Here is a 24,947-nt window from a genome sequence, read left to right as displayed (position 1 = left end):
GTATCTCACCACATTATCCTGGAAGGATTCTAATTTCAACAAATGCATAAATGTATAAATAAAAACCATTTAATGTTTTTTAAAAAATGTTCAAGAATGAGAAAAGACAATTCTAGTTATACTTTTCTGACATGTAAAACGACAAAGCCAGAGTCACAAGGGATAAATGTAAAAGAATTGGGTTTTGAATGTCCAGAGATTTCTAAAACTAAGCTATGCCTTCCCATGTTTGAAACCTTTAGCAATTGGGAAAAAATAACTATAATCTAAAAAATTTTGAACTTTGAATTTAAAGGTAGGTTTTTCTCCCTCAGAGTAGATAGAACTGTTTTAAGCTGTTGAGGAACCAAGTAGCCTTTTGAAGGTCTTTCTAGGTTGGCCAGCAGCCAACCTAAAGGAGCAGCAATGGGGGCATGGGCTGTTGACCTGGGGTCACTCACTACCTGCTTCCCTCTGCTTCTCCACACTTCCTTCTCTTTCCACCTCAGGTCTCTTTTTCTCCTTCTCTTCTGTACTCTATTAAGTAACCAGAGCATGTTTAACTAGACTTAAACATCTATGTAAGAGCACAGTTTGTTGTCCTCTTGTTTATATTTTGAAAGCATGGAAGGAATGTTTTATATTAATTTAAAAAGAAAAAAGTTTAAACCAGAAGTTAAAATTGTTTCTGTGTCTCTGGGCTAGGGAAACTGAATGCCGAGGGAACTCTGTAATCTTTTTGCAGTAGGATGGATTGGATCCATAATATAAATTAGCGTAAGACAAGAGGTACCACAAAGAAGTCAGGCTCAGCCTCTAAGAGCCACAGCCAAAGACTTTAAACAAACACATAGCCCAAAGCCAAGACGCTATTTCTACAACCTTTAGTATATATGTGAAGGGATGAAGTTAACTTGTGTGTTTGTGGATTTTTCATTTATTGCATATTTAAGATAAAAGCACAGTGTGAAGACACAAATCTAGTAGTTCGGATTTCCTTCCAGGTGGAGCTGTTACTTTCATACACTACTACTCAGCAACCTCAGGGGGCAGCAGTGGGATGCTATGGGTCAACCCGCTTCGCGCCTCACCGTGACAAGACTCTAGTAGAGTGTGGGCACAGCACCTCTGTACTTGGTTGGTCCCCTGGCAACCCAGTTAAAAAATATCCATTGGGAGGTAAGATGCTGGGATTCCAGAAATCATCTCAGTAAATCCAGAAAAATGGTAAATGAATTTGCCACTCCAAGTCTGTATTTATTAAGGCCGAGATAGGGTATTGATTTTCTTCTAAACCCTATCCATTATGCTAAATGAGCATTTAAAAAGCCACAGAACCCTCAAAAAGCACCTAGTTTACACAAAGGCCCAACACCAGTAATGATAAATCCTGTTACCTTAAACATTATGTTTAATGACATCTGGTAGTGACCACACCCAGAAAAAAACTGAGTTAAGAATTTATTAAATTTACTTAAAGGATGCGAGCTGATATATAAGAGAACATTTAGAGTTATGTCAACATAAAAACAATAGCTGTGGTTACAAGTTGCACATGCAATTCACTGTGCAAAAGTGAAAATACATACAATAGTCTTTCTAGACAAGCCTTCTATATGAAGTTAGATTAGGTCGGGGTAGAAGAGCAAGTGAACTTAAAAGGATTGCACTTACAATTAAATGGGACATAGGGTATAAATAGGAGACATACCTAATGCTACTCACTGTACTGTAGTACTAGCAAATTGCACACTTATTTTTAGAGTATACTATTCAATATATATATATATATAGAGAGAGAGACTAAGACTAAAGAATTTTCAAATATCCACCTTTAAACTATCCCTTTATTTCTGACACATCACATTTTGATATTCATGTAACAGCATCTGAAGCATGTAGTTATCATTCTCAAAGCTTATGTTTAAGGGATAAAAGGTCTGTAACATCTATCACCATTGGCCTTAAATTCATTTTCATCATGATCTATCAACTTTAAAGAACTGTGTAATGAAGTTTAACCCGTTTTAAGGAACTGACTACAAAAAGCCTTATTAAAAAATTTAGAAATAGGTAACAAAAGAGCTCATCCAGAGCTGCCTTTTTATTTTTAATGCAATGTATATTAGAATATCGTGGGAATACACATACAAGTAGTATATACAATGAAAAAAAATAGATTAACCCAAAAGATACTACATTTAGCTTTGGAAAGTTTTGTTTTGACATTCATCTAAATTCTGTTTATAAATAGCCTGAAAAGGAACGGCTACCAAGGACCAGTTTATAGAATTAGGCTGTAAGTTTGCTAGTTTAAAATTTCTTAAACCTAAATATCTTGCCATTTTATGGCTTCATATTCTTTTAATTTACAAAAGTGCAAAGAAATTTTTAAAGTAATCTTACCTGGGCAATAGAATCTAACACGACCTCCAACAGAAAGCTATCCCAATATTTTTAAACAATTGAACTTTAAGTTTTATGTAGCTTATTATTTTGACACTTTACCCATTTCAACAAAAAAACTACTGAAACAGAAATGTATGGTATAGAAATTTGTTCCTAACACCAAAGAGAGGAGGAGGTTGGTGTGGAATATAACGGAATAGACTAGGAAGAGTTCTCCTACTTAATTTATAGTTGGTCAGTACATGCCAGTTAACAGAAATATTTTAGGGAATTCTACTATATAGTTATTCTATTTCTAAATTTATGTCATGATTTTAACTAAACTACGTGAGTAGAAAAAAGACATCTTTTAAATTTGATTTCTATTTATAGTGCTATTTTAGATGTTCCACTTTAAATTTGACTTTTCATAAATATATGTTTTAAAAGTATATTTCAACTTCATTAACCCTTAACTTCACAATAAACTAGGGTCTTGGATGACTTCGTGTGTAAAAAAAAATCTCTTATCAAAGAAAAAGGTTGAAATTAAACAAACAACTAGGCACAGAACAGATGTGAACACAAAACATGTGAATGATTCTGCGTTTTCCCTTGCTTCTGGTCACATGTTGGGTATGTTCCCTAGTGCTGAATGATCCATGTTAAAAAAGAATTAAACTTTTAGATTTTAGTGGGTTTGAAGTCTGATAGTTTTCCAACAGTTATTTAGCCTCATGCCTTTATGAAGGATGAGGGTAGGATACCAAAGACACCAGTAACAATCAAATTACAATAACAACACATGTAACATATGCTTATTATTTTTTTAGTCTTACAAGAGGGCAACTGCATCAAATTTTTGGATACTATATATTTAATGAGTAGTTTATCCACTATCTTAAACATAGTCTAATTTTCACATAAATTAACTGGATTTGTTTCTGGGCCTACCTAAAATATAATTTACATATATCAAGACATTATTCTAAGACATGCCTTATGAAAGTAATTTTGTACTTAAGTTTCATGATTGCTTTTCTTTTTGGGGGCAAAGATGTATATTACATAAATATATTTATTTCCTGAATGAATTTTTGCACAGTAACTGTATCCATTTAATATGCCTAAAGTGCTTTTGTGGCTGGGGGGGCATTCACTCACTGCACCATGTTCTACACAAGTTTCAACATACAAATTTGCTTATATGATGTCCTTTCTTAAATAACTATTTGTTCTGATTCCCAGAGATCATGAGTTCACATTTTATAACTGCCCACCTCCCATGTACAATCTCCACACTAAAATGTTCTCCACAACACTGCTATTTGTTAGGAGGAAGGTTAGAGCTAAACATGGTTATAACAACATGACTACTTATTTTGAGGAAATGAAAAATGTAATAGATATAAATTTGTTGACATTTAGCAAGATAAATCCTGTCCTGATTTGGACCAGCCTTTGATAACCAACTTAAACGGTGGTAATGCTTATTACCTTGTAGTGTGTAGTGTGTGTGAGTTTGGGGTCTCTCTGTTCCAACCTGACCTGTCTGTGCCTAATTTTCCTCATCTACTACTGATTCTGACATTCTACCAATCTCATGTTGGTTTTGCCTAAAGTAGAACAGGATATATCAGAATAAAGCATCTGCTCTGTCTCGCAAAGACCATATATGAGAAAGAACTCTGAAAAGTATCAGGCAAGAATACAAGGGATAAAGCATAACAGCAAGTCTAATGCGAACAATATTGAGACAGTAATGAATCGAATTACATCTCAACTGTAAATGTGTACTAATTTTTCTCAGCCTTTTATTCTTCAGTAACCTCTACAAACTATTTTAAGTTGGCTTGGTTTCTGTAAATTAAATATGACAGAAAAAACACAAACTTACTTGACAGCAGTAGTCAACCACATGACAATTTCTTCTTACTTACTCAGCTCCTAGTTTTTAGCCCCTGCCTCCTCGTCAAACGTGGTGGGTAGGGAATAACATAAATGCGAAAGTGAGTTTAGTGCTAAACTCTGGAAGCCCAACTCACTTTTCCCCTGAAGAACAGAACATGTGGGAAAAGGTTTAAAATATTCCTAAATCATCATGTAGAACTAAGTTCCACCTACCTCAGAACAGGCAGACATTAAAATACTCTCTCTTCATTAAGTGCCTCTACAATAAGGATATTTGCTAACTGCGAGATTTCCTAAGATCAATATGTACATTTTTGGGGTGGTGCTTTGTTTGTTTTGGTGAGTATTGCCCAAGTCTTCTAACTTATTAGTCTGCTTCAAACACCTACTAGAAAGAAAGAAAAAACTCAGTCTTGGCCTACTTAAAAAACAAAGCATATTAAATCAAAACACATTTTAAGGTGAAGACATACTGTATAAAGTGCCTCATCAACCAAATTCTCTGACGTCTTAACAAGAAGGGTCAATAATGTTTATATACATGTACAGAAAAGTGTTAACAATTTAAGCCTTTATAAATGGCAAAGGATTTTTTAAATGTTTAAGATAGTTCGTCACATTCATTCCTAGCTCTTATCTGGACCCTCTGCTGAGTTTGTGAAATGGATCTTCGGAGGTTGTCAATAGTGATAGAAAGCAAATGTTTGAAAATTTACTTAACTGTCTAATATTAAAAAATTAATATTTTTAGTTTGTCAAGTTAAAACTCCAGAATTCCTTTTCTCCAGTAACTGGCAGCATCATTACCAATGGACGAGAACTAATATTTTATATGTTGGTATGATTATAAATGAGCCCAATTTTTTTTTTTTTTTTGTCAGACAACAAAAGCTGGGCTCATATTAGTTGTACCATCTGGACTCTTTTTAAATTATGTTGTCACTTGAAGTAGAGGGTCTAGATCTTGCTCCCCCAATTTTTATGCTAATTCTCCCCAAGATTTGATATTTGATGACTATTCTCGTTAAAATCAGTATAGCTGTGCTCACTAAGTTTACTACTGCTTTTAATTTAAATACCCTCTGTTTTCTAGATAGCAAAACCAAAAGTTTCACTTTATAAATTTCAGACAAGCTTTGTTTTTCTTCAGTGCAAACATCCTGAAACAGCACAAAGTCATTCAGCTATTTGGAGGATGAAGTCAGTTTATGTAGTGCTTTAAGTCAAATCCCAGATATTCTGGAATGGCAACAGCCCACATGGGAGGACAGTACCTTCTTGTCCTTAAGGGCAAATGATCATCTTCAGTGAGTGAAGATCTGAAATCACAGATAAAATACTTTTAGCTTTACTTTACAGGTACTTCCAAAGTTGTAACAGGAGTTAGTCCGTCACTGAGGCATGTAGCCACCTCGTCTTACAGTCTGTGGTAAGTAACTTTTAGGCATTCCTTCATCAATTGTAGCCTCCATCCCAACTGTTTCAAATCTCTCTACTTGTCCTTCGATGCCTGGACCAAAAGCATCTGCTGCAGGAACTTCCTGAAACATTTTCATCTGCCCAGATCCATAGGGCTGTGAAATATGATCTGAAATCTGTTGCTGTTTAAGTCTAACAAAATCTCCTTCATTGACTGATGAAACTTGCTTTGACCTTTCAAAATGCGAAATATCTGGACTGGTTTCATGTTGACTGCAGTTCTGTTTGAAATACTGTTGCCTGGGCAAAATGCTGTCACTGCCATCTACATTATCTACCAGCTGTAGATCTTCTGGCCGTTCTTCAGAATCTAACAAGGGCTGGGTGGACTCGGATCTTGAGAAGACTTGGACCGATGGCACCTGGTGTCTGTAGCCACTATGTACCACAGTGGAATACTGGACAGTACTCGAAGTGTTCTGTGCAGATTCATTTTCATCACTGCTAGAAATGCTTGGCCTAGAAGATGACATGCATGAAGACCCTCCAATACCACTGCTGTGTCCTTCAGTATTAATTTTTTCCTTCTTGAATAGGTCCAATGATTTTAGATCTTCTGGGAAAGGCTTTTTGTCATTTGCTTCTATTTCCACAACACTTACATCAGTGAAATTGCCATCTGGATACATTTGATCTTTTGAATTAAAATGCTAAGAAAGAGAGAAAATGAATTATTACCTATGGTGCATGTTCATTTAGAAACTCTGAAATAATTACATATGACATATTAGTTAAAGCCACAGAGTAATGAATCTCTGAAACTTCTCAGTAGCTTTTAATGGTGCAGAGATAATCTATATCACTAATTAAATCACGTGAATCACGGATATTGTGAAATGATTCTAAAAAGTATGAATTAGACTGTATTTCCTCAGAATTCTAAGTCAATATTGTTGGTGTTACATTTTGATAAACTTAAAGGTCTAGAAATAAAATTTCATATTTCATGCCTAGTCTGGGCAGCCTAGGATTAATTGGATAGAAAAATGAGGAAAACATTAAATCAAACTCAAATGACTGAAGTTTCATAGGATATACATGTCAATCTGCTAATCTAAAATTAAAGGACTGTCAGAAGATAATAAGTACAAATCATTCCCCCTTTAGGGACGTTCAAGGAATTTACTGTAGGTTTCCAGAAGCCATTTAATCATGTTAAAATGGTAGATTTAAAATTTTATTTTAATATATAATCTAAAATGCTTGCCTTACAACAGAGTTATCACACAGCAGCATTAAAACATAGGTTTTCAACTTACAAGTTCAATCAAATATTTTTAATGTATACTAGATAGAATTGGGAATATAAGGACAAATATGCTATGGTGATAATAAACTCCTAGAATACATAAGTATTATTTTAAATTTTGACTATAATTCTCAATTATGTACTATTTTCATCTACTTTTCGATTCAGTCTGATTATCTTTTGCTTGAACTCTACAATATATCCTAATATGCTTGTGTATTACAAGTAAGTCAGAAATATTTTATCTTACCCTTGGAGGTGTGTGAGGTGACCACTGGGCAATATGACTCTTTGAAGGATCTGGAACATTAGGCCAGATGTGTTTTTTAATTCTGGAGAGAAAAGAAATATCGCATATGTAGAACCACATGTAATAAACAATGAATAGTCCCTATTTCTAAACATTATTATCCAAGAATCTTAAGAATCAAACCAATTAAATAAACAAAAAATACCTACTGTATCCCAAAGCTAACAAAAACGTTATTTTTCTTGTAACCAATAGAAAAAGAAATACTGTTGAAAATGCATAAGGATCTTTATCCTTAAAGAAAAACTGTTTGTTTATAAGACTAAAGCTGGTAATCAGTATTCAATTTTTAAAAATCTCTGAAATTAAATCCTGCAATAAAAACCACTTAAAGGGCTTCCCTGGTGGTGCAGCGGTTATGAATCTGCCTGCCAATGCAGGGGACACGGGTTCGAGCCCTGGTCTGAGACGATCCCACATGCTGTGGAGCAACTAAGTTGGTGTGCCACAACCACAGAGCCTGTGCTCTAGAGCCCACGAGCCACAACTACTGAGCCCGCGTGCCACAACGACTGAAGTCTGTGCGCCTAGAGCCCATGCTCCACAACAAGAGAAGCCACCACAATGAGAAGTCCATGCATTGCAACAAAGAGTAGCCCCTGCTCGCAACTAGAGAAAGCCTGTGCGCAGCAACGAAGACCCAACGCAGCCAAAAATAAATAAATTAAAACAAACAAACAACAACAATAACACTTAAAAACTTTAGCCAGGGTCACAAAAAGCTGTGGTATACCTTCTCTCCCCAAAACAAAACCCCAAAAATGTTCAATTTTCACATTGGTACAAGATAAATTTGATTTTTCACAAGGAAGAAAAGGCTAACAATGAATTCAGGATATCCCCCATCATAAAAAATCTATTTAAATATGTTTACCTTAATACAGTCCCTAGCCCAACATTAGAGGTCCATAGTGTACACAGGTACACAGGAAATGAGTCATCTTGAGAATAAGTTCAAATAAAGATGAGTAATAAGATCCTAACAGACTGTCCTGCAGGAACAACTATGAAATCTGGACATAATATAAAAAGCAATAACGTTAACAACCTAAATGAACTGACCAACCAAAAAAAAAAAAACGGATGAATCCCTTGTAAGACACCAATTACCAAAACAGACTGAAAAAGAAAACTTCAATAGCCCTATACTTGTAAGAAATTCAATTTTTAATTAAAAACCTCCCCACAAAGAAAACAGCAGGCCCAGATGGCTTCATTTGTGAATTCTATCAAACATTTAAAGAGGAAATAATACCAACCCTACACACTCTCCCAGAAAATAGAGGTAATATGTCCTGAGGCCATTCATTTTATGAGATAATTAGTATTACCCTGAATCCAAAACTACACAATGACACCACAAAAAGGACAAACCAATATCACTCATGAACATAAAAATGCAAAAATTAACACACCGAATCTAGCAAAATCCAAGGGATGCAAGGTATAACACCTGAAAATCAATGAATAAAATTCATATTTATGAAAGGAGAAAAATCATAAGCTCATCTCAACAGATGCAGAAAAAGCATTTGACAAAATTCAATATCCATTCATGACAAAAACTCTTAGCAAAACATAAATATAAGAACTTCCTCAACTTACAGCTAATATAACATGCAATGGTGTAGACTGAACGTTTTTTCGCCTAAGATTGGGAATGATGGAAAGATGTTGGCTCTTACTTCTATTCAACATAGTACTGAAGGTCTTAGCCAGTACAATGATGAAAAGAACTAAAAGTATAAAGACTGGAATCTTTACTTGCAGGCAGCATGACTGTGCATGTTGAAAATCCAAAAAGTGACTAAATTAATTTATGAAGATCTCAGTATACAAGACCAATATATTTACAAGATCAATTGCACTTTTCAATATACTAGCAATGAACAATTAGAAAGTAAAAAATTTGAAATTCTATTTATAATAGCACATAGAAAAAAAACACTTAGGAAGGAATAAATTTAACATAAGATGTGCAAGGCCTGAAAACTACAAAACATTGCAAAAGGAACCAAGATAAGTGTAGAGATATACCACATTCACGTACTGAAAGATTTATTTGACTCATGAACATGTGAACTCATGTTCAGATTGCCTTTTACCCTAAACTGATGGACAGATTCAATAAAATTCCAATAAAAATTCTAACAGATTTTTAAAGGAAATTTATAAGCTGATATTAAAATTTATATGAAAAGGCAAAGAACCTAGCAAAAATAATTTTGAAAAAAAATATTGGAGGAATTCTACCACCTGGTCTCAAAACTTACTATAGAGCTATAATAAATCAAGACCACGTGTTATCAGGATGAATAGACATATAGAACAATGGAACAGGATTGAGAGTCCACAAATAGATCCAGACTTATATGGATAATTGATTTTGGCAAGATAATTCAATAGGAAAAGATAGCCTTTTCAATAAATGATGCTGGGAATGACTAGATATCTATGGAAAAAAACTTTGACCCTGACTTCACAACATGCACAAAAATTTATTCTAAATAGATCACAGCACAGAGCTAAAATGATTAAACTTCTAGAGGAAAATATAGGAGAACATATTTGTGACACTGGGTTAGGCAAAGATTTCTTAAACAGGACATAAAAAGCAAGAACCATTAAAAAAAAAAAACCCTGATAAAATGGACTTGATCAAAATTAAACTTTTGCTTTTCTAAAGTCACAGTTAAGAGAATAAAAAGGCAAGCCACAGTTCAGAATTTGCAAAACATATATTTGACAAAAAGTTTGTAACCAGATATATAAAGAACTCTTAAACCTCAATATTTACAAGACAAATCACCCAATTTAAAAATGGGCAAAAGATTTCAAAAGACACACCACAAAAGAAGATGTATAGGTAGCACATGAAAAGATCTATTACTAGTTATCATGGAAACAGAAGTTACAACCACAATGAGATAGCACTACAAACCCATGAGAAAGAATAGCTAAAATTAAAAACCTTGTCAGTACCAAGAATTGAGGATGATATGGAACAAATGGAACGCTCACATTGCTCTTGGAATACAAGATGGTACAAACACTTTGGAAAACAGTTTGACAGCTTCTTATAAAGTTAAATATGCACTTACTGTATGACCCAGCAATCTCACTACTAAGTATTTACTCAAGATAAATGATAATATATCGTCACACAAAGATCTGTATGTGAATGTTCATAACAACACATATATATTTTAGCTATTCATCATAGCCAAAAATCAAAGAAACAACCTAAACTTTCATAATAGGTGTACAGGTAAACAAATTTTGATATCTCTATACTATAGAATACTATTCAGCAATAAAAAGAAAAATACTAATTTATGCAACATGGATGAATCTCAAAAATATGTCAAGTGAAAGACATCAAACACAAAAAATTACATGTTGTTTGATTCCATATATGTGAAATCCCAGAAAAGGTAAAACTGCAACCAGAGAAAGTAGATCAGTGATTGCTGCGGCCAGGGGCTGAGGGAGAGGACACAGTACAAAGCAGAATGAAGAAACTTTTTAGAGTGATGGAAATGTTCTCTATCTTGAGTGTGGTGGTAGTTATACATCTATATACAGTTACAAAAATTCATTAAACTGTACACTTAAGATGGATGAATTTCATTGTATGTAAATTATAGATCAATAAAAGTGGGGGAAAAGGCAAAATTATGAATATGGGTACTTACAGGTCTCGCTTATTAAAGCAGAATAATACTCCCAAAAGGGTTGTCAACAGGAATGCTAAGCAAACAGGTACAACAATAGCTTCAATTTCTCCTTGAGCTAAAGAAAAAGAAAGGGGAAAGAAAGAAAATAACTGTTGACACATATGCTAAGGAGAAATAATGCAACTTCCCAACCAGATTACTGTTGAAAAGATGAAATGCCATCCTAATATTTTTTTACAACCTTTTCAAACTTAAAGGTGTTTCTCTCCCCCCTCCCTTCCTCCTTGGTAAATCATATCCTAGCTACTTACACCTTACACAGTAACCTGACCACATAGTATGCATAAAATATATGTTGGCTGGGGTAATAAATTTATTAGTTCAGTTTATTGGATAGATAATCTATCTACCTGGTAAGAGCTTTCAAACCTATTTATTATATTTACGGTCTGCACTCAGCAGAATCTTAGCAAAAGCTTATCTCTGAGTTCTAGAACTAATGGGTAGAATTGGAAAAGTTTTTTCTTTTTTAAAATTAATTAATTTTTGGCTGCGATGGGTCTTTGTTGTTGCGTGCTGGCTTTCTCTAGCTGCTGTGAGCGGGGGCTGCTCTTTGTTGTGGTGCGCAGGCTTCTCATTGTGGTGCCTTCTCCTGTTGCAGAGCACGGGCTCTAGGCATGCGGGCTTCAGTAGTTGTGGCACACGGGCTCTAGAGCGCAGGCTCAGTAGTTGTGGCGCACGGGCTTCGCTGCTCCGCGGCATGTGGGATCTTCCTGGACCAGGGATCGAACCTGTGTCCCCTGCATTGGCAGGTGGATTCTTAACCACTGCGCCACCAGGGAAGTCCCTGGAAAAGCTTTAAACAATCTCAATAATTGCACTATAAATGTAATCTTCTATAAGGAATAAAAATGTAAAATTCAGGCAAAATTTTTAATAGTTATTTACTATTTTCAAAAAGATGATAAATCTAACATAGGGCTAAGAATTTTAGGAGAATCTTAACAGGCACAAGGAGTGGCAGAAGTAGGAATAATATCTAAAACGCAGCAAGCCTGAGATTCCTAAATACCACATGAATCCCTATCTGCAATCAAAACTACAATGAGGGGTCACCTCACGCCGGTCAGAATGGCCATTATCAAAAATCTAGAAACAGTAAATGCTGGACAGGGTGTGGTGAAAAGGGAACCCTCCTGAACTGTTGGTGGGAATGTAAATTGATACAACCAATATGGAAAACAGTATGGGGGTTCCTTAAAAAACTAAAAATAGAACTACCATATGACCCAGCAATCCCACTACTGGACATATACCCTGAGAAAACTGTAATTGAAAAAGAGACATGTACCACAATGTTCACTGCAGCACTATTTACAATAGCCAGGACATGGAACCAACCTAAATGTCCACTGACAGATGAATGGATAAAGAAGATGTGGCACATATATGCAATGGAATATTACTCAGCCATAAAAAGAAATGAAACTGAGTTATTTGTAGTGAGGTGGATGGACCTAGAGGCTGTCATACAGAGTGAAATAAGTCAGAAAGAGAAAAACAAATACTGTATGCCAATGCATGTATATGGAATCTAAAAAAAAAATGGTACTGATGAACCTAGTTGCACAGCAGGAATAAAGAGGTAGACATAGAAAGTGGATTTGAGGACATGGGGTGGGAGGGCGAAGCTGGGGTGAAGTGAGAGTAGCATCGACATATATACACTACTGAATGTAAAATAGTTGGCTGGTGGGAAGCAGCCGCATAGCACAGGGAGATCAGCTCAGTGCTCTGCAATGACCTAGAGGGGTGGGATAGGGAGGAGGGGAGGGAGGCTCAAGAGGGAGGGGATATGGGGACAAGTATATGCATGTGGCTGATTCGTTTTGTTGTGCAACAGAAACTAACACAGTATTGTGAAGCAATTATACTGCAATAAAGATGTATAAAAAAATAAAAGAGGACTTATTAATCAAATGAATCACTAATTGGGACAATTTATATTAGAGATTTTTTTAATGATTTACCTATGGTTGTTTCTGGTTAACTCCTCCAGCCCCCTGTAACTAGTCTTTTACAGGAAAAAGTAGTATGAAAGTAGTACTACAGTAATACAGTATTCACTTAGTCTTATCTTTCCACCACACGCATCCCTTTGTAAGTAACTTTACCTCCTACAAAGCATGATAGGAACCAAGAAATCAGATAAAGTCTCAGGAATAAACTATAGGTTGGAAAATATTAATTCCTGAATGCTAAGGTTCTCATACATATGCCAAATCAAATTCAGGAAGATCCTCTCCTTTATTGGTGCTGAACTTCTGCTTACTATGTTTTCATGCCTTGGGCCTTTGCTCATGCTGAACTAAGATGCCTTCTTCTTCCTATCTGTCCACATCTTAACTTCAAGGCTCAAGTATTGTCTTCCCCACAAAATCTTCAAAGGTAAAACTCCCCACTTCAGATATCTTTAAATTTCTGCTCTATTTACTATCTACATGGCTCAAATGTCTCTCTGTTTTGTTTACTTGTACCATATTTCTTCAACTAAGCTATATGGTCCTTGGGAGCAAATTCCATGCCATGTGAAGTAGCCATAATGAATCCATACAACAATAGATAGGCCAGAGGAAAAAGCAGATGATGAAGTAATAAGTATGATTTCGTTTTTGGAAAAAAATGTATGCACAGAAAAGACTAGAAGGATATATAAATATGTTGAGATTATTTTGGATGAGGGATGAGGAGTGATTTTTCTTCCTCTTTGTATTTTACTGTATAGTCTAAATTCCTTATAATGAACACTATTTTTATAATCAGGATAATATTTTTAAAGTTTATTATTACTATTTTTTAAAGATCATGGCACAAAGTTTTATTTCAAATATTACAGGTATCCCCCCACTTTTGGAAAGTTCACATTATGCCACTTCACTTTCAGGAAAGACCTACATCAGTATAGTACAAGCTTTTTTCATAAATTACATTAATGTCTGTTTTTGCTAACAGAAATAAATTTATGAAAAAAGCTTGTTAGCGTACTAACATAGGTCTTTTGTGAAAGTGAAGTGGCATAATGTGAACTTTCCAAAAGTGGGGAATACTCTTTGCTCTATACCACTTTGGCTTATGAAAGGTTTCATAGGAATGCTCTACTTTTGGATGGTGGGGGAAACCTGTATTTGTTACATATATATTCTACAAAACATGTCACCACAAATCTTATCCCATAGCCTATATTTATTATTGGCCATCACAGCAAAGCTCAGGATCTTTTAATATCCATCTTATGTAGTCACTTATCTACTTATTTGCTCTCTCAGCAATCATTCAACCAATGAGGAATATGGTTGAATGATTTATTTATTTATATGATAAACAGCTTATTATTTATCACTCACTGTCTTGGTGCTTGGGTGTGGGTGTTAAAAATACAATTACAATTACAATAAAATAAGGTAATTTCTATAATGATTCAAAATGTAGTAGATACAGGAAAGAATGCAGTTTAAGTCTGCTTTAGGGAGGCTACAGGAATAGCCAAAACAAGAAAAGGTATAGGGCCACATACTGGGAAAAGACAAAAAGGTGGGGAAAATGACAAGAAGTTTAGGGTCAAAGAAAGAGATTATGAAAGCACATGCACAAGCAGTAATTAGAAGGCATGATCTACTGGACCTGATACTTGGTTTATGTAAGTGAAAAAGATATGAAGAAACTTACTACAATTGCACCTAAATTTCTGGCTTTGGCAAAGAGTTGTGGCATGGAACAAAGAAGGAAAAATGTATTTGAGAAGGGAAGAGAGGATGGCTGAAGTCATAGGCAGGGAATTTGAATAGGCAAATCAGAAAACAGTGCCAAGAACAGTGCTCTGGAGAATATAGAGCATTTAAAAGAGACCAAGAAGAAAGTACCAGACAGGGAGGAGACTCAGGAGAGTGCTGTTAGAAAAACAAACGAAGGGAAGAGACAGTTTCAAGGATGAACAGGCCAACAGGGTCAAATGCTGGGAAGCGTAGGAAAAAAAAGATGACTAAAAAGCATGCATTGGATAGGACAAGTAAGGGGTCTTCTGTGAGTGACACTAGAGAGGTTTCAGTGGAGTGGTGGGTTGGAAGCCTGGTTTGAGCAGGTTAAAGACTGAGCTGGAGGTATGGAAATGAGACTTCAAGGGTGGACTAGTCTTTACAGCAACCTGCCCATAAGAGGAAGAACAAGTGAAGAAAGAGACCACATCCAAGTTTTGCCAGTGAAAAAGTAAACTCATTTAGAAAGATACACGATTCTTTTGGGATTTACAGAGTACAAGTAAAATCAGTCAGAGACAATTAAAGAAACAACAAAAAAGTAAGGAAAAAATTTTCTGTAAAGAAATAACCAAAACCAGATAAACAACAATATAAAAATCATAATTTATGAACACTTCATTTATATGAATCCAAAGATGCACTTTAAACAAAATTTTAGCATATAAACTAAGCCCATTTTTAGTCTGATTAAATTTTAAAAAGAAAAAAGAAAAGAAGAAAGATCAAACATCATTATTTCTTACCAAACTTTGGTGTAGTAAAAGTGAATTCTGGACCATCCTTTCCACCTTCGTCTGTATATGCTGCCATTCGTACCATATACAAAGTGTCACTAGTCAAAGAGGACAGCGTATATTCTGTGTGTGAAGAATCCACATTCACAGCTGGAAGAAATCAATAAGTGTGCTTTATTCAACTACTCTTGCTTGGTTTGGCCTATATTTGACATTGTGAGTGTCTTAAAACATATTTTACTAGAAAACAATGTTTCTTTAATAGGACCATGAAAGCAACCATAAAGCATATTCTCAGGTATCTCTTTTCTGAGGATAATATGCTATACTAAGATGTATAACACAAGAAGGCGAGACAAATTAGTATTTAAAAGCTTAAGAAGAAACACCTGATTCTTAATAGCTGATATAGTTTTATTACCAGTTTCATTTCCAATGATGGTTCTATAAAATATAGTATAATTTCTGATAAATCCATTCTGAACATCAACAGGAAGTTGGTCCCACTCTAAGACAGCTTCATTTTTCCCCACTTTTTTTGTCCGGACAGTAGGTCCTTTGGAAGGTGCTGAAACAGAATAGGGTATTTACCAAATGAAAATCATTAGAATTTAGTAAATCATTAAGACTTCGTAAAATTTCATTATCATGAAATTATTTGAACATAGTAAGACATATCCTTATTTAAAAGGGATAAAATGTCTTTGTTAGTTAAAAAACAACATTTTTCAAAGAAAATAGGTCTGGACTTACGAGCTTGTTTAAGGTATGCCTTTATAGACTCGGGGAGTCCTGGTCCATCAGCATACACTGGAGTGACTGTTATCAAATAACATTTGCTCTCTGCTAGGTTTCCTAAAGTAAGAATAGTGGATTAAGCATTTTTTTCCCTATAGTGAAAAAAACCTAATTAATTCCATTACTTACTTTTACATTATAATTTCATGACCACTGAACTTTCTTTTATTTTTATTCATTTTTAAAAATTGAAATATAGTTGATGTACAACATATTTCAGGTATACTAAATAATGATTTGACATTTGCATACATTATGAAATTATTACCACTGAACTTTCCTTTTTTTAAAACTGCAACTTTTAAAGTAAGCATTGCCTTTTGTTTACTGGATTCAAGCTTAACAGAATAAAACTGTTTGAAAATAAAAGGTTACTTTTATTGCCAATACAGTGAATAAAAAATATTTATACTGTCAATAAAAGTAATGATTGCATTTATATTCAGGATTTATAAAACACTGATCTCAAATTATCCTGGGTCTTCCTTAGAGTTTGGCAATTTTTGTACATTTTACCTACTTCTCTGAGAACTGCCTAAGTGCAAGATGTCACTAATCAGAGCTAGGGAAAGCGCTAATGGCTGTGGTTTGTCAGGTGACTGGGAAAAAAAGAATTAGTGTTACTTCTCCCAGAAAGTAACATAATTTTAAAAGAAAAAATTATCTTAAATGTTTCCTTTATTTATAATCTCTCCAGATTAACAAAGCAATCTATCTATCCCTTCAGCACGCAACAGCAAAAAGTTTCTTTTTGTTATACTGAAGTTTATACTTTCAATAAGAATTACATTTCCTTAACTATTATGCATGAAGTGACATACGCTTTTTTGATTTCTTAAAGAGAGTAATTTTCTTGATGATTCAATACTATCAAGAAGACAGTATTTTTATATTCTGCTGTAATACAGTGATGTTTTATCAGGCCTACTGAGCTATGTGGGGATACCTGCAAAACCTGAAGGTCTCCAGAGCCTATGCTATGCTATAGTACAAGTTCCTATTGTCCAGTTATTATCAATCTATCTCCTCTCTAGCTCCACCTTGCTTTTATTTGGATAAGGTTGATAAACTAGACAACCAGGATTAGTAAAACTATATATTAAATAATAGGTTAATGAGGGCCAAACAGCCTATGTTATGAATAAAGCTCATTAAGTTTATGGCTATATATAAAGATATATGGTATATCTTTGTTAACATGTTTTCTCTGATTAATCATATTATTTGAAGCCGTATTCTAATGGTTTTCCTTCTTTACACACATACAAACTGAATGCTTTGTTTTCTCTTTAAAGTTGTTGTATCACTTGATAAGTAGAATCTTACAATGAGAGCAACCCATTTTGGAGCTCTATAATACATTACTTTCTGTCCTTCATTAGTACTTGCAGTTTAAAAGACAAGGAAATCTAAGTTCTAGTTCTGCTTCGCTTCTTCAACAGCTATAAGAAGTTAATAAGCCATCTAGATGCTCAGGGAAAATATTTTCTCATTAAAGGATGAGGGAATTTAATAAGGTACAGAGATACTATTAGCAACAGAGGTTGAATTATCTTGTATTTATCTTACTTTAGTTTTGTGAACATTCCTTTGATGATCAAAACAACAGTGGAATATTACAAGAAGATAGTATTAACCCCACTTAGTCCATAAACAGGCTGCAGTTTAGAGAGGTTAAGTGTGGCTTGCTGAAAGTCACAAATCTAGTACACAAGACGTAACTAGCAACTATGATAAACTGGGTATCTTTTCAATGGACCACAAAGCAGAAAAGAATATGTAAAAGAAAAATCTGTCTGAAGAGCTAGAAAAAGGACAGCAACTTAAATGTTTGTAGCCAGGTATACCTCTTAAATAGGTGCGATGTACAGTACCATCTTCTTGTTGCCAGTCTGGGATACAGGGCGATTTATCTGATAACACACACCACTCAAGTATATATCTGTTTACAGATTCATCTGGAGCAGTCCATTCTACCCAAAGCACATTGTCTTTGGGAAATGCTTTAAGATCCGTTATGGGGTGAGTAGCTTTAAAACAAAGTTTGAATACTGATATGATAAATGAACATTTAAAAATTTGATATTCCAATATTTTACATTCTTTTCCATAACCATGTGATCTTGCTATCACGTTTTTGTAGCATATAATATTAACATGTATTTACATGAATAAAAGCACTTTATTATAATTTACATGTAAAGTAAATAGTCGATTTATTTTGGAACTTAAATTCTTCCTTTCCCAAAGTTCTTCAAGTGTTTTGTGTACGTAAGTTGTAATGTTTTTTTCTTTGAAAGCTACAGATAAAGCTATAGAAAAACAATATATTTAAGTCATATACATATGAAGTTCCTAAAACATTAAAAATATATTTTAAAAAAGATAATCAGAAAATGCTTAAATGAATTAAGTAGCTTACTGCAAAGTTTAAGTGAGCCACAAAATGATCGACCAGGTTTGGCTGCTGACTGACTTCTAAAAATATGATCACTGTTGATACTGAAGAGACAGTCTTAGAATACTTAAAATTTTTTTACAGGAGCCCTGTCCATACCTAACTACCCTTTCCCATTCATAAGTCAGGCTCCATCTAAGGGACACAAACCTTGAAAGCCCCAGGCAGGGATAGTTAAAACAGATGCATCTGATTTGCCAACCAGATTTCTTGCTGTCAGAGTTGCTATGTAGCGATCATTTGTGAGGTTTACTGTCAGTTTTGTGTCGTTAACTGTGTACTTTTGTAAACGTGATTTCCATCTTGTGAGAGTCACTTCATAATCCAAGATTTTTCCATTGGCTTCAAAAGGAGGCAATGTCTGTAATAAAATAATTTATTTTAAAAATGTATTTCATAAATCTTGAATAAAGTTAATCAGTTTTTCTTCATGTTCACAAATTCTGCTATTATGTCAAATCTCTAAATATTTAATTGGAAGGGACTGGCAACCTTACTTTGAACTCACTACTGAAGTAAAACTACTATACACTGAATGAAGACTGACTTCAAAAAGCATGACGGGGGTTCCCTGGTGGCGCAGTGGTTGGGAGTCCGCCTGCCGATGCAGGGGACGCGGGTTCGTGCCCCGGTCCGGGAGGATCCCACGTGCCGCAGAGCGGCTGGGCCCCTGAGCCATGGCTGCAGAGCCTGTGCTCCGCAACGGGAGAGGCCACAACAGTGAGAGGCCCGCATAACGCAAAAAAAAAAAAAAAAAAAAGCATGACGTCAACTACGAGGGAAAGCACCATTCTCTTAGCCTTTTGTTCTCTACACAATTCTGCACTGTGGCTATGTTGGCCTAAATTATTTTATGTCTTGAGTATTTTTCTTTCTACCTTACTTTAGTATGATCCACTCATAAACATTTATGGAGTGCACAACAACTTTATTTCCTATTACCAGCATACACTTTGATTACCCAAAACATTGATTAATTATTTTCTATGAGGCACTGAGAAAAGTTTGGTAAAATCAAGGCCGCTAGGACTTCCCTGGTGGTGCAGTGGTTAAGAATCCGCCGGCCAATGCAGGGGACACGGGTTCGAGCCCTTATCCAGGAAAGATCCCACATGTTGCGGAGCAACTAAGCCCATGAGCTACAACTACTGAGCCCGCGTGCCACAACTACTGAAGCCCGCGCACCTGGAGCCTGTGTCCTGCAACAAGAGAAGCCACCGCAATGAAAAGCCCACGCACCACAACAAAGAGAGCCCCCGCTCACCACAACTAGAGAAAAGCCTGTGCACAGCAACGAAGACCCAACGCAACCAAAAATAAATAAATAAATTTATAAAAAAACAACAAGGCCCCTCTTCTCACATAACTTTCACGGAACTACACTGAAATATATATGAGGTATCACCTGTAGTTTAGGAACCTGACTTTTTAATAGTATATATAAAGCTTTGTGTTTCTATTTATTATAGTTATCAAATAGATATCAAAAATTAAGCTCCACTCATAACACCATATAAAATATATTATATGAAATAGAAGAATATAAATAGGCAATTTTTTTTTTACCTTCCATATGAGTTGTACAGATCTACAGCCATGAGTATGAGATGGCTCTATCTTATACCAGAAGCTTGGTGCCTTGGATGGTCCTAAAGAAATGACATAAACTTTTTATTATAACAGTAAAATAAAGTCCTAGAAATTATTCTCTTACTTTGTTTTTAATATTCTTGCCCTCCAATCATATGGTGTCTCTAACTCTTTCTTTATACCAGCCTTTTCCCATCCCAGCATGATATGCCTGGGTCTTCCTTTAGTCAGGGTGATAGCTTGATGATTTAGAGTACATTGAAACTCTTTTGTAATCTTAAAATTTTAAAGGTACAAATATATCCTAAGCAATAACCAAAGATGTATCACTATTTCTTATTGCTAAAAATCAAACTGAAAAATCATATTTAAATACATGCTTAAAACCCCTAAATGCATACATTTAAGAACAGAAGACAAATTAAAATAAATGGAGTTAAATGTAGTATAAGTTTACTACCTTATGTTGGGATGAGTCAATGTAATGGGATATTATAAAAATGAATTCACAGGATTGTTGTAATAATCACCAACCATGTGAAAAAGCACTTTACAAAACATCAAATGCTGATAATTAGGTTTTAAAAATTCAAAATTTTTATAAATATAATTGCAAAATATGGTATTCAACAGAATAAAAAAGGATCTGAATAAAATCTAAGCCGTGATGTGCTGATCATGAAGAGATAACTACAGGTGACAAAACAGAGAAAAGAGGAAAGGCAGACCAGGAAGGCTGGGGAAAAAGCTGCTGGTACAGGGAGTTCAAATAGATATATACATGAGTACAGTGCAGAGCCCCAAAAGAATAAAGAACATTAAGTTATAAAGGAAATTTTATGGGCTGGAAATGGTTCCTAACATAAAGAGGACCTAGGAGCTTCTTTCACTAATTTGAAGAAAAGCATAATCCAATGGTTCATAACTTTTTGGATACCAAATATCTCTTTGATTTGACAAGGTTATGTACCATCGCTCCAGAAAATTCACACAAGTACTAACCACAATATTTTGTCAACATTTTGAAGTAGTTCAAGAACTCCCCCAAACTGACCCAAGTACTTTTAAAGGCCCCAAGAATATCAGCTTAAGAATTCCTGACTGCGGCTTCCCTGGTGGTGCAGTGGTTGAGAATCTGCCTGCTAATGCAGGGGACACGGGTTTGATCCCTGGTCTGGGAAGATCCCACATGCTGCGGGGCAGCTGGGCCTGTGAACCACAATTACTGAGCCTGCGAGTCCAGAGCCTGTGTTCCGCAACAAAAGAGGCCGCGACACTGAGAGGCCCGCGCACTGCGATGAAGAGTGGCCCCCGCTTGCCACAACTAGAGAAAGCCCTCGCACAGAAACGAAGACCCAACACAGCCCAAAATAAATAAATAAATTAATTAATTAAAAAAAAAGAAAAGAATTCCTGACCAAGACAAAGGGATCTGATCGAGGATTCCCAAACAAGCAATAGTAGGATTACTTTCTTTCCTGGCATTTATCAAAATGAGAGAAAATTCTTGGTGGAGAAGGGGTACTTTACTTTTCTGCCTTTGACATTCTCAATTCATGTAACTCTCATGAAACCTCTGGAAGAGCTCCATGGAAGTGAAGGGATACAGGTGGTAGGGAAGGTTTTAAAGCCATGGCTGCTGCCACTGACACCTAAAGAGGGTGACCATGATAGGAAAATGTTCCAAAAAAACCCCCAAAAAACAAAAAAAAAATACTATGCCATAGGATTATTTCTTGATGGCTACAGAAGAAATTATTAACATTAGCTGCTTTGGGGAAGGAATTTGATTTTACATTGTGTATCTTTTTATGCCTTTTGGATTCTATAGTAATATACACTGTATTATCATGAGAAAAAAAGGGAAAATGAAAATAAATCAACCAACCAAAATGCCAGGATGCTTTTCCAGAGGCTTATTAAGTACTGATAAAAAAGAAAAAATAAATAAAAACAATAGTACAAATTTCTTTTTGATAGTGAGGGTCTAAAACACATTTTGCTAGATGGTGATTTTAATGATTCAGGATATGATTCTCTAGTTAGAGATATTTCTGGACTACTCTCCTTTAATAAAATGTTCTGGATTTACAAACCGTTAATGGTTTTCTCGTGGTATCTAAGACACTATTCCATAATTTTCTTTAATTAGGTATCAAAAAGATTTGTACTATCAATAATGCATATTAGATTTTATACTTGATATCCTTTAAGAAGTGTAAAGTATCAGTTTGAATAAAATGATCACAAAATAAGAAGCAATGAGATCTGTATTATTAAAACCAGACATAATTTATAGTCAGAATTCCAATGCTTTTTTCTTCATATACTTATTTACTTACTATCTTCATATGTGATCCCACTCGCTTCTTCACTCCAGTCACTCCAAAACCCTTTACCATCTTCCTTCATACAACGAATCCTAAACACATACTCTGTAAAAGGTTTAAGGTCCTGGACAGTGAATGAAGATCGGGTAGATGCTGTATCTTCAGGAGGAATCTGAAAACAAAGCAAATTGACCAAAAAAAACCCCCAAAGGTATTTATTATAGGTCTTCTAAACTGCCTAAGATTTTAAAAGCTAATTAATGAAATAAGACTAATAACTAATGAAAGAAGACTAATTTGACTCAAGCTCTGGAGAGAAATAAATGCAAGTGAATAAGCAGTCAAAATCAGTAAAGTTAATAGGTTTGGGAAATACAGAAACATCTATTACTAATCCTTTCATCCTTTCTTTTCTTTCTCTCTTTCTTCTATGCTCTTATAACACTCAGGGTCTCAGCAGGAAAAAGATGGAAATTCCAATTAGAATTTAATTCAAGGAGGGTTTACTATAGGAAGTATGGGCAGAGTGTAGGGAAACCTTAGATAGTATAGGCAGTACTCTGGGGCTTCTAGGTGCTACCACCTTTAGACCCAAAGGGATGAGGGGTGGTACCAGAACCTGGAAGAACAGGGTCACAAAGGGTTAACTTGAGAGGAGCAGTGACCTCAGGTTGAGACAGGAAAGCTCCAGGGAGGAAGCAGGGAAAATAAATATGCTGATCTCACTTCTCTCTCTCCTCTCTCTTGCCAGGACCCCTCCTCCCATTAGCTAGGAACTCACTAGGAAACTAGAGAGAACCAACAGATAAAGTCCATACAGGTCAGCATCTCAAGACAAAGAGTAGGGTGGAGAAGGGTACAGTTTAGATCTAGATAGGCAAAAGGAAGATATCCAGCCCAATTAAGAAAAACAAAAGCTATCTTTGTAGATAAACTTGGTTTTCAGGAAATAAAGACAGATAAGTAACAGGTTCTTTCTACCACTCTGCTCTGAGATTTCAAAACTGAATACCAAATAGGTGTCGAGTCTTTTTTGTACCAATGAATTAAGATTCTATGATATTAAAAAATATTTTGAAGAACTTCTGGTATGTATCCTCTCTGTACAATCCTCATGTACAACATGAAGCATTAATCCATTTTGGTTTGTTGCTTTTTCTGATTGTATTCTGAGCCCTTTAGATAAGTGGAATGGAGGACAGCAGTAGGAAGGTCATGGGCTCAATTCCCTTCTAAGCTCATTATTGCAACCAGAGAAACAAAGCAAAAGCATTTTGTTAGTGATAAATGGAGTTACAACAAAGAATAGTATGGGGAGCTCAATGCTATGATGATAGCCTTTTGAAAAGTTCCAAGTACTTCTTTTGCTGATAGCATCATCTTTGGGTACACTGTCCTTTTTCTTTTCAGTCTTACAATCCCTTCCTCATGGGCTGGCAAACTTTCTATAAAGGGCTAGATTGTAAACACTTTAGGCTGTGGGCCAGATGGTCTCTGTTGCAACTACTCAACTCTTTCTATGTAGCACAAAAACTGTCAGAGACAATATGTAAACAAACGTGTGTGGCTGTGTTCCAAGAAAACTTTATTTACAAAAACAGATGACAGGCTGAATTTCGCCTGCAGATGTCATTTGCTAACTCCTGCTCTACCTTATCTGCATAATCTCTTCATTTTTACTCCTCTACTTAATCTACTTCCTGTTATTTGTGGTCCTTTCACCTCTTGTCAAAAATGCTATTCCCTATCATCCTGCATCACTTCCATATTTCACTTAAAAGCTACTGTACTGAGCAAAATTGTATTTTCTATCTGGATGTCTTCCTGTTGGTCCTTGCTTGAGATACAGATCTAGAAGAAGTGTCAAGCAAAATACTTCACATAACCAGAAACTTAAGACATTCAGAAAATGATTGGGATTTTTAGGTTAGTGGGTTGCAAGAAAGACTTTGAATAAACAGTAACTTTCAATTTACCTGGTTCCAAGTTGAGGCATCTCTGGTCCTATATTGAATGTTATATTTCAGTCTTATAAAACTCTTAATACTTGAGTTGATCCATGTCAATTTTAAAATACTAGACAGTTCCTCTGAGTTGCTGACTGATAAATTATGTGGTGGATTGGGCTTCACTAAAAAATTAAAATAGATCCAATAGATTATAACTTCTTATACAAAGGCAAATATACTCTTTAGATTTTATTTCACAGTATTCTTTTATTCTCACCAA

General features: G+C 35.2%; 1 protein-coding gene across 3 annotated transcripts in view; it reads right to left on the bottom strand.

Annotated features, from left to right (window-relative positions):
* Nucleotides 1-1,427: 1,427 nt before the first annotated feature.
* The window catches only part of IL6ST (interleukin 6 cytokine family signal transducer), a 49,300-nt gene continuing 25,780 nt past the window's right edge, over nucleotides 1,428-24,947 (bottom strand). For all 3 annotated transcript variants that reach the window (XM_004275156.3, XM_033437868.2, XM_049707907.1), the window contains 11 exons: nucleotides 24,695-24,849; nucleotides 22,731-22,890; nucleotides 20,365-20,447; nucleotides 18,949-19,159; nucleotides 18,188-18,370; nucleotides 16,296-16,397; nucleotides 15,964-16,110; nucleotides 15,552-15,692; nucleotides 11,012-11,108; nucleotides 7,257-7,338; nucleotides 1,428-6,407 (listed from right to left, as the gene is read on the bottom strand). In XM_004275156.3, coding sequence (XP_004275204.1) covers nucleotides 5,670-6,407; nucleotides 7,257-7,338; nucleotides 11,012-11,108; nucleotides 15,552-15,692; nucleotides 15,964-16,110; nucleotides 16,296-16,397; nucleotides 18,188-18,370; nucleotides 18,949-19,159; nucleotides 20,365-20,447; nucleotides 22,731-22,890; nucleotides 24,695-24,849 — 2,099 coding nt within the window. In that variant the 3' untranslated portion in view covers nucleotides 1,428-5,669. The remainder of the gene's footprint in view (nucleotides 6,408-7,256; nucleotides 7,339-11,011; nucleotides 11,109-15,551; nucleotides 15,693-15,963; nucleotides 16,111-16,295; nucleotides 16,398-18,187; nucleotides 18,371-18,948; nucleotides 19,160-20,364; nucleotides 20,448-22,730; nucleotides 22,891-24,694; nucleotides 24,850-24,947) is intronic.

Source organism: Orcinus orca, chromosome 3 (assembly GCF_937001465.1).
Source record: "Orcinus orca chromosome 3, mOrcOrc1.1, whole genome shotgun sequence".
NCBI classification, from domain to species: domain Eukaryota; kingdom Metazoa; phylum Chordata; class Mammalia; order Artiodactyla; family Delphinidae; genus Orcinus; species Orcinus orca.
The sequence above is the reverse complement of the archived record's forward strand: the minus strand, read 5'-3'. Positions and strand labels throughout refer to the sequence as shown.